Below are 18,111 nucleotides of genomic sequence, written 5' to 3' on the forward strand. Positions count from 1 at the left end.
CTCTTCACGATTTTTGTGGCATATCAAAGATGCCGGTTCCAGCCTGATCCAGTGATTTTATCTGAATGTTTACAGGAATAAAAAGCTCTTCATAAAAAGTGCGAAGTATTGAAAACACCAGCATCCATCATTTTGGCCAATGTGAAGCTTAAATGTAAATTTCTTTTGTTTGTACACTTTTGTTTATTGCAACCTAATTAGACCTTAGATCTATACTAATCTACTACAAAAACACATCTTTCACAGTGAAATATTTGGAAATATTTCAGCAGAATATAATGTGAAAAAAAACCTCTTTAAGTGTATTAGTGTCAGTGTGAAGTAAAAAGATGAAGAAAGAGAAGGAGAACTAGATGGAGTAAGTTGTATGAATCTGGGTTTGGTCCGCTGAGATGAGCTGCTGTGTGTCAAACAGAGAGAGAGAGAACTGCAGTGTAGGCTGGAAGCAACGCTGCAGGCAGGTGAGTGGTGGGACTGCAGATCATTATACATATACACATGCAGAAACCCCACGCACACACACTCATCATATCATGTGATGTCCATGCAAATCTGAAGCTGACGCATCTCATATTCCTTCCTTGGTTTCATGTTTTCCATTTGCTAAACAACAAATAGAATAAGTAAATAAAAGAAGAAGTAAGAAAAGTTGTGCTTGCATGAATCACACTCACACAATCTTAATCCTAAATTGAAACTTTATACTAAATCCATCCCTTTAGGAAGTCAAGACCAGCCTGGAGGATTAAATCCACAAAAATATCCACATTCTTAAGAGGACCATTTATACATTTTCTTTGCTGCTTGAGTGTGATTTCTTGCCGATAGCAGGTGGTGGCGATGGTCGCTTGCCAAGAGCCTCAGCCATCTTTATATTTTCAAGAGGTTAGAATACACCCTCTGAACAGTGCTACTTCTTCAGAGCAGTCTGAACGCTACAGTGAATTGCTATCGGAAGATGGTGAGACAAGGCGACCGGGCCGGTGCTAGGTGGTTAGCAGTGCTAACTGACGTAGAAGAAAAGAAATGATAAAACTAGAAGTGAAACATTGTGGAGATAGCTCTTGTCGAGTAAAGGAATGACGTTTGACGCAGAACATTTCTACTACACCGATAAGCAAACAACTGTTAGTGCAAACAACGGCTATGTAGCAATCAGCAAAACTTACGAACAGCTCCTTTAAGGTCTAAAATTGGATAAAAGTACAAAAATACAAATCTTCATGCAAACTCAGTTAGATGAATAACACAAGGAGGAGGCTGGTTACCATTCACACTTGGATTGAGAGGTAACTTTTTTAGCATTTTTGTATTGGCTTAATAATGTTTCCTAAGAGTGAAGTCAAGGACCTCAAAGTTGAGTACATGAGTAAATGTAAAATGTTGGCCTGAATACAGGACGAGGTATAAGATGACCTCCCTTTTGTAAAAAGAAAAATACTTTTTGAGGGAAGGAAACACTTTGACATTCTTTGACAGTTTCCCTGAGATCCCTTTAATCCAAACAGAGAAGAGTCCTCATCACTGAAGCCATTTCTATGGCAGCAGCATAACAGAGATGACATTTATAGATGGCACTAGATGAATGCAAGTTTGTTTGCCTGAATACAGAATGAAAAGATGACCCTCAGTCTTAAGAAACATGACAATGACTGCCGCCTCAAAAATCACACAGAAGTTTGTATAGCGGAAAACAGTAAAACTCTATGACCTGGCCAAGTATGTCTTCTATGTCGAATCCAGCAGTACACTCTTTAGTATTTTAAAGTGGAAGGTACAGCAACAAACCCCCTCCATCAAAGAGCAGCTGAAAAGAATAATCTGTGGAGAATGGCAGAATATCCCTCCATAGATTAGTAGTATCATCCATTTCCAGGAGGATTGAATCTAGCATTAAAAATAAAAGCAGACATTCAAAAGTATTTAAAACAGAATTTCACTAATGCAATTTAATTTTGTTGCAGCAGGTTCTTTAATTTCATTGTAGTTTAATTAGTCAAACATTTCTGTGGGGATGCTTGTGCTTTGGCAAATAAAAATGTATTAAATGGACAGGATTTGTGTTTACTTAACATTTTAGTGATGAAAAATCTCTAACCAGTGCTCTGAAATGATATTATCCATGAGACTTCAGTGGTTATACTGCAGGTAGACTACAAGTTTAGTAACTATCATTAAAAAATGGAAACAAAACAGATTTATAAACCTAAAAAAGACCCAAAAAGAATGTTGGTGCGTGATCCCAATCAGATCCACACAGTCAGGTTTACTGAGTTTACGTCAGAAATGGTAGTGGGAAAGAAAAGTGGGTCTGGTGCATCTCGATAACAAGCCACAGAACTGTCTTTTTTTAAGGCATCTTAGTTTTATTTGGTGCCACCTGAGTTCAAAGGACATTGTTCTCACGCTGCCAAATGAAGTGAGCTGAAGGATCAAACACTCCAGGGTTTGACAAAAACGCTCTGAACACGCTTGGTGTGAATGAAGCTCAGATATAAGTTTTCACCCAAACTGAGTGACTAATAACGGAAACTTGAAGAGTAAAAAGGAACAAAAGTCTCTGGAGTCTAAATGAGATGGCTGGATACACCCCGCCTCTGAGGAGGAACAAGAGGAGAAAGATGAAAAGGCAGAGAAGAAGAGATCTTTTCATCCCTCAGAGTGAGGAGAGCAGCGGAGGCAGAACAGACCGACACTTATTAGGCTGCTTATCCTACTGCACACTGTGTGTGTGTGTGTGTGTGTGTGTGTGTGGTTTGGGACAGCATCAGGTTGTGTGAGTGGTCCATGATAATGTGGGTCTGAAGTCTTGTGGCTGGTACCACAGCAACAATAATGAAATCCTGAAAAATACAGCTCAAATTCCACAGTGAGGACACACAGAGCTCTGTTTGTCTTCCAGATATCATCTTCCTGTCAATATCAAATTAAGTACTCAACATATACAACACATCTTTGAGTGTATCAGTCTCTGTTTCAGTCCATTATGGTAAATTCACTGCATTAGATGTGCACAGGTTCAGCTGCTATACACCCCTCATACACTCATAGCTGTTACAGCACACACTTCCAGTGTGCTTCTTACAGATTTCTACGTCAGCTAAGACTCAAATGTACATTATCTCCAGGATTATGGGAGATTGAAAATGCCTAAATGAAAGGCAAACATGTCACCATGAAAAACAATTCATTCAGCTGTTAAAGACTTACTTAAATGTATATACATATAGCAGTTTGTATTGTATTTTGATTTTTACTTTTACTTTATTTGATGTGTTTTAATTTAGGCATGTCAAATCTTCCATGCGTTATAAGTGACTCAGAGCTACTATAATCATATATTTACAACTATTCTTAACTGTACTTAAAGTATGTTGTATTTATTTTTCTAAACTTCAATATCACACCAGGCAAGCTAAAAAATATCTTCAGTATGAAACAAATATGTGTGTTTTTACATATGATTCTGTGTGTATACTGAATGTATGTGAGTGGGAGTTCGCATTTAGGGCATTTAGGGTGACAGGACATTCAAAGGCATTATTGCAAGTACATCTTTCTGTGTGTGGACTCCAAGCCAAATACAGATAGAGTATATATAGTAATATTTCTGTCTGAAATCCCCCTGAAAGACTGAATAAACACTTAGCATCCAATCATCACATCTTAATCTCTGCTACTTTATAAAAAAAAATAAAAAATCATGGGACACATGTTGGCCTTTTCAAGCTGTTCTCTGTTCTCCTGCCTGATAAGCGACAGCGACATGGGGAATGCTTTTTGTCAAAAATAAGAGGGGAGTGAAAAGCCAATGTGGACAGAAGGAGAAACCATGACAAATAAACAGAGGAAGAAGCAGAAAGTTTAGACAAAGAATGAAGGCTGGAAGGGAGGATGGATAAAATCAACAAATGGACTGAGTAGAAAAGGAGAGAGGAGGCAGAGAAAAGGACAAACATTATTTGATTCAGAGCTATAAACAGGCAGAGGGCTGCAGAGTGTTGTTGCATCGTTAATTTTCTGCTTGGCAAAGGAAAGGACCTCGAAGAGCAAAGCATCACCACCCTCGCCTGCCAGTCAACTGTGTGGTTTTGTTTCTTTGTTCACCCAGAAGCTTTTTGGTGTCTCTGCACCTCAATTAGGCAAATTGGCAGAAATTCATCAACTTCTGTGTTGATGAACGGAGAGGCTGTCCTGGAAATGACTGCAGAACCACAAACATTTTTTGTCTTTTTTGTAATATGTGCAGTTCTTTTAGTGAGTCATATTTACTGTGATTCATACTCATAAACATACAGATGATGACTGTGTAAAGATTTAGATTGATACTTGTTGACAGAAAGGTTGTTTTTTTATGTCTATCATGTCTATTTGTTTTTGCTGCAGCAGTTTAGCTGTACACAAATAGAATTTCTAAGAGACAAGGTTGAGCCACCATACTCTGTCTGAGGCATTTGTTCATTCACTGTTTTCAGAGTGAATTTTCTGTTTTTCCTTGTGGTGTACGATTATACTCGAGCAGGCAAGACTGATCGACTGTGTGTGTCCTGTATCTGCACTGAAAGTGACCTCCACTTGCCTCTGAAGTGCTTCTGTTTCTGTGGGAATAAAACGAGCATATTTGGCTCTTTCCAGGTTGTTGCTCGCACTGCTGTAATAGGACATTTGCATAAAGTTGATCTTTTCTCAACATTCCCTTATAGTGTCACTGAGTGTCTTTTAAATCTCTGGACCTCAGCGGACAGCTCTGAGCTGCGACGGCAGGTTCCATTCACAAAGACTAGCAGGCTATCGCTCTCCCTGCTTTTGAGTCTCTATGTGTGGAGGGCCCATTATACTGAAAACAGCTTCAGCTATTTCACTTAATTCCATCCAGACAATCCATTTCACCTCCTTTACTTGAGGACATAGGTTTGGTTTCATACAGCAGTCTAAAGAGAAAAATAGCAATTCTGTCTAAGCCGTTGCTTTCATTACACTATAATAACATTATTTTACTATGTGCATCTGTGAGAGATGTTTCCCTTACTGCCTCATCTTTGATTGATATGGAACTGTTTTTAGGAGAAAACTGAGTCTTTGTTTGCCTAACATAGACTGCCCAAGGCTCATATATATAATATATAATGTAATATGCCTGAGGACTGTTGATTTTGTTCCTTATTTTTTTTTTACAGTGTAGTAACGCCAAGAAGGAGTCACTTCATGTCACCACTGTATTGAGGATAGACTTTCATGGCACGAACACAACAATATGTATTAAATGCAACAGAGAAAAAAAACTCCACTGATGATATTTGCACAAACACACTGTAATTCTGCTCCCTACAGTCAGCTCCATTTGTCTAAGCTCCTTGAATATTTATTTGACCGTGTGCCAGCTGACACTGGGTGTACATCACATTGATTTTTACTTTACTGTTGTGGGAATCTTTTGAACAACAAAGCCTCCCTGCTGCGAGAAGGCTTTCAGTGATTTAAAGAGTTAATGATTTTCCTCGGTGGCCTCTGTGCCCATACGTCCTGGTCAATACCAATAAAATCTGTGTCTGTGTGTGTCTGTGTGTATATTCATGTGTGTGTGTCTGGTATTTGAGAGAGTGGAAATCTGCTACTGAGCAGTGTCTTTAGCCAACAGGGTGTACGGTGCCACAGCAGCAGCTGTAAAGCCCTGATATGAGGTTGTAAAAAGATTCAATGGTTTAAAGGCATCAGGCTCCTGAAGAATTACAACTACATCTACATGCATGCAATAACACATCTAGTGCTTGCAGCCTTGGCAACAGTCTGACAAGCCGTTATTTAGCTGCTGCCAATAATTTTTCTATTCATCAGGGTTTTCTGATTATTCAGATGAAGTTGTAGAATTTCAAGTGTTACAATCACTTCTGCATTATGATAATGGATACACTGGTCACACCAGAATATGTGTGTCTCGAGTGCCCTCATAATGTACATTCTTTATTTTGCTATTATTATTAACCAGCTGTTATGGGCGCCATAATAAGACACATCAAGGTCCAATCAAAATGCTGACAGTGATGGTGAAAAGAGGTTGCTGCACTGATGGTAAAAACTCATCATCATGAACAGGTTGGCATGACAACCAACTTATCATCAACATGTCCTTGAAGCAAATTACAGCCTGTATACCAAGGCCTGTGAGATGCATGTGTGTGCACAGTACTGTATGTGACTGAGCATATACTGTATATCTGTGTGTCCATGCTGTCAGTGAAAGCACAGTAGCCTTGAAATGTTTACACTGTGCTGGTCTATAGATACAGCATTCAGGTGTAAACAGCATTCCTCTTTGTTATGACAGGACAACGTCACGCTGTCACATGAAAAAGGGGCAGAACTGAAGACCTTGTCAGATTAAGACCTTCATGTTTCAGATGGCAGGCTCACTGTCAGCTGCACTGAGCGTCATGAGAGTTCATTCTCTTTACTGTTAGCAATGGTGCAAATTGAACAGGATGTAATTGGAGCAAATTGAGACGGGGGGGTGAGGACGGAGCAGTGGGATGATGAGACCAGAAATGAAGGACAATGAGTTGAGCAGCAGCGTCACTCACTCAGATAAACCTTCTTAGAAACAACATTTTGCACAATTACTGCTGAGAGATTTTGACTATTCTAGTATTAGGTCAATAAAAGGATGTTGTTTTTATAGTCTAAAATATCACACTGTAGAAGCATCCTCTCAGATATGGAATATGTAACATTGCTGGCTTCATCTGTGTGTTTAAGTGAAGGCTTTTTGTCACTCTGACAGAGGTGCCTGATGTGTAAAGGTTCCCTCTGGCTTCATTCAGACATGACAGGACATTTATATAAAGAGCCACAATGCTCAGGCCATATTTAGTATCTGACATGAGCCAGGTAGCAGACGAAAAATGATGATATCAGCTCGGAAAAGTGATTTCTGTTCTCTCATAAGCTGCATCAGTGATGGATTTTAAACTTAACAAGACACTCACTCCCTCCTCCTCAGAGCACAGCCACTCTAAGCAGCTTAAAACTGTAAACACATCTTTTTCTCTCAGTTTCAGTCTCCATCAAGAAAAAGTGTTTGTCTCTGCCCAAAAACTGAGCTTTTCCAAATTAGTCTACAAGCTGCATAAATGTTCAAGCATCAGCTTGGTGTTTTAGTGTGCACAGGGAAAACTGAGGGTTTTAATCAGTTAGGCTGCTCAGTGTGGGTCAGGGGCTGTGTGGCAGTGAAGATTCATTTACCCCGACTTTCCTTCAGCACACAGCACTGATGTTGTCAGTAACCTGGATTTATGTTGACTCTGTCGGACGACATTGTAAAATAATGATTTTATCACTGCAAGGCAGCAGCCAGGAAATGACTGCTGATTAACAGCTAGCATTTATTGGCCGCAATCAAATAAATATTTCATACCCATTGAGTTGTCTGACAAGAGAAACAGAAAAATATGTAAATGGCATAAATCCTGCTGCCTTCTTTATAATATCTAAAGTGCCCAGACAAAGAGTGACAAGACATTAAATCAGGATTCTCATTAAACTCCTATTTGCTCACATTCTGTATATAAAGCAGCCTGCCTTCAAAAATACTGGGAAGGAGACTGCAGGTCTTATTATCATTATTATCATTGCAGTTAAATGATGATTAAGCGATGTGTTTATTACAGTGCTCTTAAAAAAAAAAGAGAACACGTCTTGCATTTATTCTCTCTGTGCCTGTCTAACCTTGTGTTGCTGTGGCTTTTATGTTAATCAGACAGCATTCAATTTGTAAGTTTTATAGAACTTGGTCCGACCCAGTAAGATTGCCCTCGTGACTATGTAAATATGGTGAGCACTTATTCAGACCTGAGACTGACTTGTTAAATTGCCATCCTATCAACATAATGAGGTGCGTGTCTGAAAGTGGCTTAAGAGGCCAAATGTAAAATTATTAATTTTATTTTTTCCTTCTTGATTTTGCAGTGACGATGTTCATTTATCAGAATTTCCACCTAATGTTATGGAAATGTAAAGCAACGTACGAAACCAGAAATAGCAGGAGCTATACACGAGGTAGACAGAGGTAGAAAAGAGGAACAGATAGAAATCAGCAGCAGCTGTGGTCATGATTACAGATGATATGGAGACTGAGAAGAGGAGTGAAGGAGCAAAGAAAAACACGAGAGAAAGAGTAAGAGAAAGTGAGAGATGGAAAGAACTGGACGTCCTGTCTCCATCTCTATCATCCAAATGGTTTCCAGCCCTCACCCTGAGGCTCTGCTGCTAATGGTTTCACACTATGGGAGACATCAGTGTGTGCAGCAGTAGCCTTGAATGCATATGTATGTGGTCAGAGCTGTGTGTGCTGCAAGTATGCATTCACAGGCCCTTAAACTACTTAAACCATCTAAAACCTTTTAATAGAAATACATGTGTGTTTTTTTTCAATCACTGCTCTCTGTAAAGAGTTTCTCTTCCTTCTATGACGACTCGTCAACTGAAACTGAACTTAGATTGTTGTAATCACAATTCTATGCTCTTTCATTTACATAGAATAAAATGTATGTATTTACTTTGTGTGGACAGGCAGACTAACAACTGTTGCATAGCCTGTAGGCTGCTTTGTTTATGTGTGTGTGCTAGGAGCACAAATAGTGGAGTGCCAGTGGATCTTTTGAGCAGGGCCTCAAAAGCAGTTGAGGAAGGAAAATCAATTAGGGACATGGCACAGGAGCTGAGCGTTCCCCTTGCTAAACTGGCCGGGGGATCGATGGATTTCTTGCTCCATCTGTGGCATGTGGTCACATGTAGAATGAGCCAACGGAGGCCACAACTACATTTGCCAGCACCATGAGTGACTGAGGTGAGTGAGTGAGTGAGTGACCATTATTTGTTTTGTTTTTATGGTTTATTAGGCTGCTGTTAGTGTTTGTATTCGTTGTGTAGTCAGAGCCTCCATCTGTGTTATTAGAGCTTTCTGCGCTGGTTCAGTGTCTTACAAACTAACTACTTTAACTGATGTTCAATAAATAAAAAGAATGAATAAATTGGAATTAAATATTTTTTAGAATAGTAATTTTTAAAGGTATTTAACATTATTACTTTAGCAGCTTTACAGGAATAGCAGAGGAGTGTCCCGTGGTATTCATAGATATCACTGATCATTAGCTTTTTAGTGGACAAGCAGAAGAAATATAATTTCATATCAAATCACATTTGCAAAATGGCTAACTATTATTTTACCCATAAACGCAGACCTGGGGCCTTTAGCAGTCAAGGATTACATGACACTGTGATTCAGTCATTTCATTCAATTAAGCATGAACATTTTCTTTGACAAGGGAGGTTATTTTAATGACAGCAGCTCTACAAATGAAGATGTCCCTGAGGCTACTGATGATGAGGAAGTTTTTGTGGCATTAACGAATCAGATCGTTTAAAAGCAGAACTGCAGCATGAGAATGACAGAGCTAGCTCAGACGAAATGTGCTCTGACTGGAACAACGGTTAAGATATTTCCAATTAGCCATCCCAGGAGAAGTCAGGACTGATGAAAGAATCTCATTTAGTTTTCTCAACTGCCTCAGTCCTGCTACTAAAACGCAGTATTCCTTGCTTCTTGGAATCTTAAGTGCTGTCTAACTTGGATCTGGTTGGTGTCAATCTATGAGAAGTTACAGTGACTTATGTGGAAGATGAGACAGCTTAAACATGAAATACAAAACAGTCTACACTGAGAAATATGAATGAATAAAACTAATTTTTCTGACATCTAAAAATGACTTTATAAAGGACTAAATACACCTGTGTATTTAATGTAACAGTGCATTATATGTCACAAAATCCTTATGTGAAAATCTTCATCTGAAATGCAGTGGAACAGAAATATAGAAATAACTTACGAGTAATATAAACATATGCACAACCTGAATAAATGTAATTTGACATAGTTTATGAAGGCCCATAAGTATAACATGTATAATATGTGTGGTTTTGGAAAGGTCAACTCGGAGCACACGCTGAAGTGACAGAAATGAGCTGTTGACCTGCTCAGAGCCGGTGGGTGAGAGGAAGCACAACATGTAGTAAATCTTGACACCACAATTTCAATGCACCGCTGGTTTGCCAGCGACAGTGTGTTTCTCCTGCCACTACAGCACACAGTGTGTCACGAAAATCTATCAAACAGGTGAGAGTGAAGAAAACTGCACACACTGCTTCTCTGGGGTGTGTGTGTGTGTGTGTGTGTGCTGTCTAGGTATTCCTCATGTTGTGGGGACTGAAAACGGTTTACACAGTCACATTATGGGGACTGAAAGTTAAGGTTAGGATAAGGGGCTAGGGAGTGAATCATGTCAGTAAGTGTGTGTGTGGTGTGTGTGTGCACAATCTGCACTTTAATTGTTGTAATTAGAATTGATTAACATTAACAAGCCCAAATTGCCTTTGTGTGTATGTGTCCTGCAGGATGTAGTTCTGTACCGAGCTGAACAGGTGTGCTCTCTCACCTACTCCGCAGGGATTACAGCCCATACAGTATATTCATATCTCACACACAGACACACACACACACACACACAGACTGTCCACTAGCCTCCCACTGTGTTTTCATCTGCTCTGGAGCATTAGAGCCGTTTTTGTGCTAATGCTGTCATGTGTGTAACTTAAAGTGCTAACTGACCCTCATACGTGGAGAAACCCCTGTGTGGAGGGAGGATGGATGCTGTGTACGTCATGACATGATGGATGGTGATGGATTTACTCTGGAGAATAATCATGTCAGGATGAAGAGGATTTATCTTCTGAGCCCAAATGCCAACATTTGAAATACGAAGTGATAATTCAAACAGTACACAGACAGAGTGCTACTGCTTCATAATTTCAAATTAAGCAAAAAAAACAAAAAAACAAATCAAAGTGTGGATCACATGTGAAACCTTCAAACTTGCATACACCTCTGAATAAACCACCTGTCATAGTACAGTCCCCTGCATCTCCTTTCACAAAAGCTTTCTGATTTCAAATCATCTACTCTCTTCCTGCTCTTTGTGCTTTCTTTGATTGCTTCAAGGCAGTCTGATTGGAGGTGCTCCTGTGGTTCTCAGGGATGCTAACAAACCAAGGTAAGACCCATGACCTGTCCATACTGTTTGTAGCTGCGGGGCAGTGTATCTCAGTCTTTCTAAAGTCATGCCATACGGCAGAAAAAGAAACTTATAACAAGAAGGTGTTACACCCTGACCAAGAACCCATTTCTATGCATTTATACAAGTGGTCACAGAGCAATATTGTGTTTCATCCAGTTTGCAGAGTTAAAAAAAAAAATCTATTTTCCTCTCTCTACCCCACCCCAGATCTTAATCTTGGTGAATCCTCGACTCACTCGGCCAAAACAGGCATCACACCCAAACACTGGGTGACGTGACGTTGTCTTCACATAGCATCCTTCATGACTTTTTGTGCCCTCTCAGCTTTTATACACCTCCAATTATCCTGCATTATAACCTTAAACAGTGTTAAAAACTCACTTGAGTGCTGTGTGACTAAATTTTGTTTTAAGCAGTGCAGCTGCTGAGTGACTGAATCAGGTTTTCCCCTCGGGGCTTTACCTAGCTGTTTGTGCTTTCTCCTGAGACAGCTCAGTACTACAAATGCATATAATTGACTTGACACGCCGCTGATACCAGCTGTGGTACATCCCTGCTTCCCTCGGTGCTTCCAGTACGTGTCAAACTACAATCTGTATGCTGAGGAATACCGAAGAGGCCGACTGGGGAGCCAACTCTGTTTGTTTGCCTGTTAGACCTGGTACCAACACCTGGCTAAACACGTTAGATGTGGTTCCATGACATTTCATATGAAGTCTGTTTCATCCGTACCCTAGCTTTAACCACTCACCTACTAGTTTCTATGGTGGGAAGCTGAAAGCTAATCCAAACAATTGCTAATGCTAAAATAAACTGTACACGCATCAGTGTCAACAGTACAGATCTGAAAACCTGGGTGCTTTGCTGCTCATTGCTTTTTACTTATGAGGTACTCACGTATTAATGTTTTTTTTCTCATTAATGTTCAACATTTGAGATAATAAGCAGCACAACATCATCATCTGCTCTGTCTGTTACATTGTCTTGTTGTGGACACCAAGATAATTTCCAATTATAACCCCATTCTCTGCCTCCATTTGTGGCCAACCCACCTCATGGGTTGTAAGCAAGAGAGATTTTTTACTGGTGCCACGGAGCAGCGAGGTATAATGACTCAATCGACTGGTAACTGGAACAACATGATGCTTTGCTAAAACTGAATATGCAGCTTAGACCTGACAATTATTTGTTCTAAAGAATAACGTTCCGATCCGAGGCTTCAGATAAAAGATAGAGTGATTTAATAGAAACTATTAAAAGCATAATGATGCTAACCAGCTGTTTGGAGAGAAGCTAAGCTCTGCGTCTGTTTTCTGCTCCCAGTCCTCTGTTAATGAACCTACACACACACCTGCGTGAGCACACACACACATTCAGGTCATGCAGGCACCACACACAGGCATACCATACACACACACACACACACACCACACACACACACTCCCTAACAAATCCACCCACACACACTGACTCCAGATGTAAATGCGTCAGGCCTAGCAGATGGCCACAGAGCCATTCTTCTCCTTGATGTGTAAGACATACACTTTTATAATGGCTATATTCTGCTCTTAACTCTGCGCTGCGTTAATCAAAGGAGAGTAAAATGCACCTACAAGGGCTGAGGGGAGTGGCTCCAAATGGGGCAGGAGATGGCTGGAAAATCACAGTGGGAGCGGAGTTCAGAGTAGAGACAGGCTGCAACTACAAAGAGACGAGTCCATTTGGGGAAAAAAGTGAGTTCTAATCTGCCACCCCATGCTTTTCAGTTTCACCACCTCCTTTCATTTGTTGCCACCGGGGTCATCGTCATTCATCATCCGATCCCTGCTGTAGGTATGAGCCAGTACGGGCACCTTTGCAGATTATTCTAGGGAGTTATGCATTCAGCTGCACACGTTCGGTGGATAGGAAACTTTTCATACGCACTGCATTAACGTGTTTATACCATATTAAAATTTTTACATCAAAGTCCAGCAATATGCAGAATTTGACATTACACTTGTTTGTGCCAAAATCTAACACAAAGATTCATGCAGGTGTCAGAAGATTGTGTAACCTACAGACGATAGCACAGAACCTCAAGTGATATCCAAAGTCCAAACCAGATGAAATACATTGTTTGTTCTGGTTTTACCCCAGAGTCTCCTACCATGGGAAAACCTCCAGGTACCCAGATCAGATGGGTTCATTTTGATGAGAAAGAACAGTGACTCAGGTCGCTCCGGATGATTGAGATCCTTACCCTGACTGTAAAGCCGAGCTCAGAGGAAATTCATCTCAGCCACTTGCACCCAGGTAGTGACCTTGTACTTTGGCCACAACCCAAAGCTCATGATCATAAGGGAGGTTCAGACTCAGGTCTCTCTTCACCTCAATAGGCATAACTGCTGACACTACACAAGTTCATCAACCTCATACTTTATTTTACCCTCACTTGTGAACAACCCAAGAAACTTTAACTCCTTCCTTTGGGGCAGCAACTAACTCCCAACCTGGGAGAAATCATTTTTTGGGATTGACATAAAACAAAATGAGCAACACTGCACTGTATTAAAGAAATGAAGGAGGAAGGGGAGAGTGACAGACAAGTGTAGTTGTTCTTACCCGGATGTTGTCGAAGGATGCTTTGTTGGTGACATCGTACAGGAGGAGAAGAGCTGAGGAGAGAGAGGGAAAAAGCAGACACATTTGAAATTTGTATTTGACTACTTGCTGTTCTAACAATCCACATGTCAGATGACAAAAACCTCCGAGCCACTGCTCCCCACCCGCCTGACATGGCTCCCTGCTACATCTTCCTCTTCCCCAGAATGACATTCAAGCTGAATTGTTGCCATTTTGACACAGTGGAGGAAATCCAGCACAGGCTGCAGACGGTGTTTGATGCACTTACACAAAGGGACATCTAGGAAGCAAGTGTGGCAGGAGACATGTAACGCTGCACATAGTGACCTCTTTGGAGGGAATGGTGGCCAAATCCTCATCAGCTTTTCTTCTTGTAGTCTCTGAGCTCTGTGACTGCACCTCCATATTTAAGGTTTTGGATCTTACGCAGGAGAAATGCATGAAGAGAAAGTCTAAAAGGGTTTCCACTGATAGTTGAGAAAAGTTGCTGAGCTCTCCATTTCACCACAGCATTAGTATCACACCTGACAACATAACCACACATGTGAATTCTAATTATCTCCAACTGCACCGTGCTGCCATACAAGAGAATATAATCTCAGGTATGTTTTAGCACAAACTGGAGGGTGCGCGTTATAAAGCTCTGTCAGACAGAAAAACTCATTACACCTACGAGGGCAATTGTAACTCATTTTCTCAGCTGGATCAGCCTTCACTTGGAAGAATTAGCTTAAGCTAATTACCTCCACAGCACCTCTCCTCCCACTACTGCATCTGATCCCTCCAGCCATCTTCTTTACTTACATCTCACTCCATCCTCATTCATCTTCATTTTTTTCATCGTCCTCTACATATCCCTCCCCCTCACTTTCCCTCTCAACACCCCAGCACCTCCACCCCTCAGCCATGGCCACATTTTCACCAATCTATTTTAGATTAAGTCCTCTATTTGTTTATTCCAGCCAGACAAGTCCATGAAGGGTGTTTAATGAGTTGTAATCACCGTGAGCATGGACTGCCTCTGTCAAACTGAGAGGAAACAGAGAGGGGGAGAAAGAAGAAGGTGGAGAGAAAAAGAAACAAAAAGGAGAAAGAGATGCCCTGCCCCAAGAGTTAATTTCCACTCAAGTGGCTCCAGTGTTTATCAGCCACCAGAAGACCAGACTAAACCACAAGGAGTTGCTTTCCTTCACCCTCCCGTAATCCAATTACATCTTGCCTGGAGCACAAGACAGACGAAGCTAGACAACTTTCTCACAGCAGCAGAGGCAGAGAGTTTGTGGCTGCAAAAGAGAGGGCAGACATAACAACTTTGAAAGGCAGAGGGAGCCAGGCGAAAGGGCAGCGGACGCTGGTGGTAGTGAGACAAGAAGGACAAGAGGTACAGACGGACAAAGACAAAAAGGTGAGACAGGTAAGATTAATAGACAGACCTGGCAGAGAAATAGTGAGACTTGAAGACAGTGGGTAGAAACAATAAAAACATATTTGAATTCATTATTTTTAATTTTACAGAAGCCCATACAGATACTAAGACTTAAACTGCACTGTCTGCTGACCAGAAACCAAGAAGCATTAAGGATAGAAGAATTGTATTCATGTCTGTTTGTCCATCTCGTCGTCTCTAGCTCACCTGGCACCTACAGCTTTACTGACTGGTTCACTCTCACCTCTCTAATAACACAGTTTTCGGATGAAGCATGCAGCTGTTTCCAGGGAAAAAGCAGCGCAGCCCAAAAATAGAGCTTAATGAGAGTGAATATTGGACATTACATTCAACAGGTGGACAGAAACGCCTGTTGCAACTGCTGGATGTATAAATAAGCAAATGTTGGCAAACACGTTTCCCCATATAAACTTAAAAGGTGATGTGTCAGTGTTGTGTTTACAATGTTCCTGCTGCCACCAAATGGCCAGAAAAAAATCAGTTATTGTAGATTTAAACATTTGAGCCATCTTCTATAACCTTACCCTCAACAAGCACAGACCAGAAAAAGCTCATATGATTAGTTATGTTTCTTTGAGTCGCTTGGGAAGGCAAGAACATATTTTGTTACTTTCAGACCTGTTCAGGAGGTTAGGGTTAGGTTGCAGGTGATCTCTGAGAATGACATTTTGATTTTAGTTTGATAGGCATTATCTTCCACTGCAAATGCTAAGTTTATATTTTATGGAAACAGAACAATACAACTTCCACATCAGCACATGACCCAAACTGCCAACACACCAATAACTATTTGACTTTGTGAGCCACTGCCACCTTGACTATCAAAGTTCCTGCAGGAGAGGCTGAGCAGGAAGAGATGGAGTCTGATGGAGTGAAGTGATCCATAAAGAGCACAGCCATCCATCATCTCTCAGATGATAATCTGCGTCAATAATCACCAACTGACCTTGGCTGCTCTCCTTCCCTTGACAATAAGTCACATAAATAAGCAATGCACGTTGACATATGCATACAAAGGCAAATAGACATAAGCCTGTGATGCACTGACGGGTTTCATGACTGTTGAATTTAACGTTTTGCACAATAATGATCAGAGAATCATTTTGTCGGGAGTACTTGACTAAAGCCAACAACATTAACAAGTGGTTGGCAGGAGTCATGGAAATATACAGTACATCAAACAATGTTTAATCGTTGCAATGGCCATAACAACCCATATGTGAAGCATCTTTTTTTAAAGGGATTATTTTATGGTATCATTGGCTTTTATTTGATAGCTGTGGTAGGGAGAGGGGGCTGATATCATGATATGGATTTCAGGGAATGTTGTGGTTCTGATGTATGTGTAACCTCTTGACGACACAATCTTTGTATGGATTAAACAAAGAAGACATACATAATCAATACAATATAGTTGTTTTCCATTTTTATACAAAGCCAGTTTTGCTGTTTTTGGATTAAGGCTAAGCTACACAAGTCACCTGTTGGCTCTAGCTCACAGTGGTATTGAACTCCCAGTGCAGTACTTTTACTTGTTACGGCCTGTGCTTATGATGATAGTATTTCTACCTAAAGTAAGGCATCTTAAAGCTGCTTCTCAACTGGAGAATTTCAGAGTTATGACAGACATCAAGTTTAAAATGTGATTTCAGACGTGGCTTTTACAGACTGAACTGATTTCCATGCACACTAAGAGCACTGCCAGAACACTTCCATCGGCTTGCAACTAAGTGCCAGCAGTCACTCTTCTGGTCCATTACTGCCTTGAAAATTAAAAGCTCACCAATGATTACTTCACAGTGAGGACACCTGCTAATGAAAATACTATGTGTGTGTGTGTGATCTGACTGATGAGTTTCACTTTAGCCCTTCAGGCAAGTTGCTGCCCCAGCATTGATGTTACTGTACAAACAAATGACAGAGAGCATGCAAAACTGCTACCAGCGTCCCCTTCCTTCATTATTCCTCCAACAGTTCTAGCAGCAGTTGTCATTCCTACCTCTTCTTCTGGCTAAGCACGGCCCAGGGGGCTCTTTTCTACGACATCCATTTTAGAGAGCGGTGGATCAATCACCACGACATGCGATTACTAAATTCCCCAGGCGTAGTGACAGCTGAATCCATTAATATTTGGAGACGGCCTTTTCAGATAAACGTTATAGAGGAATGAGCAGGTGAAGAATGCAGAATGTGAGGGATGGATCGATATCTGAAAACGATAAATGAGTCAAGATATTATGGTGTATCAACAATGAGTTCAATGGAGAGTATAAGCAGGCAGATACATTAACGTGCACACACACACACAGACACACACGTCTTTTTGAGCTTCCTCTCAACTCACTTCACACAGATGCCCAAGAATAAAGGCCTCAGAAATGCCTTTGACTGTGACCTTGCATAATCACTTTAATATGCAAGAAGCTAGCAACTGTCTCTCTCTCTCTCTCTGTGTGTGTGTGTGTGTGTGTGTGTGTGTAAGAGACTGAGAGAAAGTTTGATGATGGATTGCAAAGCTCATGGCTTTCCCTATAGTGGAGCAATACCTGCAATGTTTTGTTTCCAATTGCTATTTCCCTCTTCTTCATCCATCTTCCTCCTTCCTTCCCTTTCTGTTTTTCTCCATCTCTTTCCTTCCATTTTTCCTTTCTTTTTCTGTACTTTCTCTGCTAGTCTCTTGATCACTGTTCCCTCTGCCGGTGTCCATCCTCCCTGTCTAAGTTAGGGGAATGTTTCGCTCACACAAGCTGCTGCTGATTGAGGCTCGTAGTCGCTCATTAATGGTGAAGGTGATGACCCAAGAAGGTGGAATAGAGGGAATAAAAGATGATGCAGGCAGGATGGAATGAGGCAGAGCAGAGCAACGACATGATGAGGTAATGACACTGATTTAATAAGAAATAGATGTAGCCT

General features: G+C 40.8%; 1 protein-coding gene across 1 annotated transcript in view; it reads right to left on the minus strand.

The window, feature by feature from the left end:
• Positions 1 to 18,111, minus strand: part of LOC108889175 (ras-related protein Rab-26) — a 71,454-nt gene that overhangs the window by 16,805 nt on the left and 36,538 nt on the right. The window contains 1 exon segment of the mRNA XM_018685542.2: positions 13,731 to 13,783. Coding sequence (XP_018541058.1) covers positions 13,731 to 13,783 — 53 coding nt within the window.

This window comes from Lates calcarifer, linkage group LG23 (genome assembly GCF_001640805.2).
Source record: "Lates calcarifer isolate ASB-BC8 linkage group LG23, TLL_Latcal_v3, whole genome shotgun sequence".
NCBI classification, from domain to species: domain Eukaryota; kingdom Metazoa; phylum Chordata; class Actinopteri; family Centropomidae; genus Lates; species Lates calcarifer.